This window comes from Limulus polyphemus, unplaced genomic scaffold (genome assembly GCF_000517525.1).
Source record: "Limulus polyphemus unplaced genomic scaffold, Limulus_polyphemus-2.1.2 Scaffold1234, whole genome shotgun sequence".
In the NCBI taxonomy this organism is placed as follows: domain Eukaryota; kingdom Metazoa; phylum Arthropoda; class Merostomata; order Xiphosura; family Limulidae; genus Limulus; species Limulus polyphemus.
This window is the reverse complement of record NW_013666844.1, coordinates 257022-258655: the sequence shown is the minus strand read 5'-3', so window position 1 is coordinate 258655 and position 1634 is coordinate 257022. Positions and strand designations below refer to the sequence as shown.

General features: G+C 30.1%; 1 protein-coding gene across 1 annotated transcript in view; it reads right to left on the bottom strand.

Annotated features, from left to right (window-relative positions):
• The window catches only part of LOC106462735 (RNA binding protein fox-1 homolog 3-like), a 173427-nt gene that overhangs the window by 7855 nt on the left and 163938 nt on the right, over nt 1–1634 (bottom strand). Inside the window, exon 7 of the mRNA XM_022390062.1 lies at nt 273–399. Coding sequence (XP_022245770.1) covers nt 273–399 — 127 coding nt within the window. The remainder of the gene's footprint in view (nt 1–272; nt 400–1634) is intronic.

Sequence of the window (1634 nt, the reverse complement as noted above, 5' to 3'; positions counted from 1 at the left end):
TAAAGAACTTGTGTCGCTAAAGTTTCGTCGGAACGAAGTTACGGAAAGTTAATTAACAAACGGAGACGTAAGAATATGTATTGTTCCCAAAATAAATAAGTAATATTAAGCATGGGGGAGGGCAATTATCCCCCTGCCCTACCTAAATTGCTCCCCCTCTTATGCAATTACAAAGTACAAAGAAGTACTTGTTTACAAGACCTTAGCAATAAATACAAAAATAAAACTGCTGACAAGAATCTTGTGATAACGTGATTTATAGAAAAACTTACGGAGTATACCCATGCAGTGCTGTAGCTGCTGCGACAGCTGTTAGTGGAGAAGGGTGCCTGGTGAAGGCAGTGGCAAAAGCTCCCCTTGCCCGTCCTCTCTGAATTGCTACCCCACGCAAGGCAGCCACTGAAAAAGTAAAAAAATAAAATAAAATCATTGCACATCGAATTTTACATCAGTTAGATAAAAGACTTATACTGGGGTGAGTCATAGCATAGTATGGACAGTATGTAACAAATTTGACATTTATGTAATTAAAAATAAACAATGGTTTTTAGAAACAGCTCTAAAAGGCCTAGAGAGAGAGAGAGAGAACATACCTCAAAATGTTACACATAACCAAACACATTTTTATTTAAATTCACTAACAGGTATTTAAAATCACCTGAAAGACCTTTAAACATAAAACTGACATTACACATTTCATTTTACTTTTCAGTTTTGACTAGTACAGGTTCTTAAAATATCATAAAACGTAAATATATTTTAATAATAAAAGATAACAGCATTTGTGAAAAAGGTGACTGGAGAATGACCTTGGATTTTAATCATCAAAGCAGAAATGAAAAATATTTTAGAGTAAAAAGAAGTTCAATGCTTATCCTCTAGGTGACGTTAATTTATTTTTATTTACAGTTGTTTTTTAATATGAATAATTGCTATTATACACTATAACACTTGCTATAAAAGTTATGGCATTTTTGAAAACTTTAATATTTCTTTCTCATGAAAACAGCTTATTTTACTGTTGATGTTTTTCTATTATATTCATTCACGGAATAAGAAAACACGTTGTATACTTTTCTAATCCCTTAACTACCGAGTTTAAGTAAGCAAGCAAATTTGATTTCAAATGTCAGCTCATTTACTAACTAATATGTGAAAAGAAATCTAATCAACTGTAAGAAAGGGATCACAACTTACAAATTACTAATTGTAAACATTATGATTTTAGAAATTTTGTTTAACATTTTGCTGTTAAAAATCATACTTATATATATTTAATATAGATCAATCACATTAACATTACTTAATGTTCAACTGAGCAAATTAAACATTTGATTTATTTTTTCTCTTAAACAATTTATTATGTAATATATTCATATATTTCTACAGTTGGAACGTCAAAATTTTGCCACTCCATCAAGCAATATAACAGATATCTTACTTTCAAAATAAATATATTAGTTTAATACAACGTACAGTAATATTGGAATTTTAAACATTGTACCAAGCATAACAATACAGCTTTTATGACAGCTAGTTTTCAAACTTGTTTTATTTGAATACAACACAACAATGTAGCAGAGAAACGATTACTCAAAAAGCTGACCTAGAAAAGTGCAAAAATCGCATGTGAT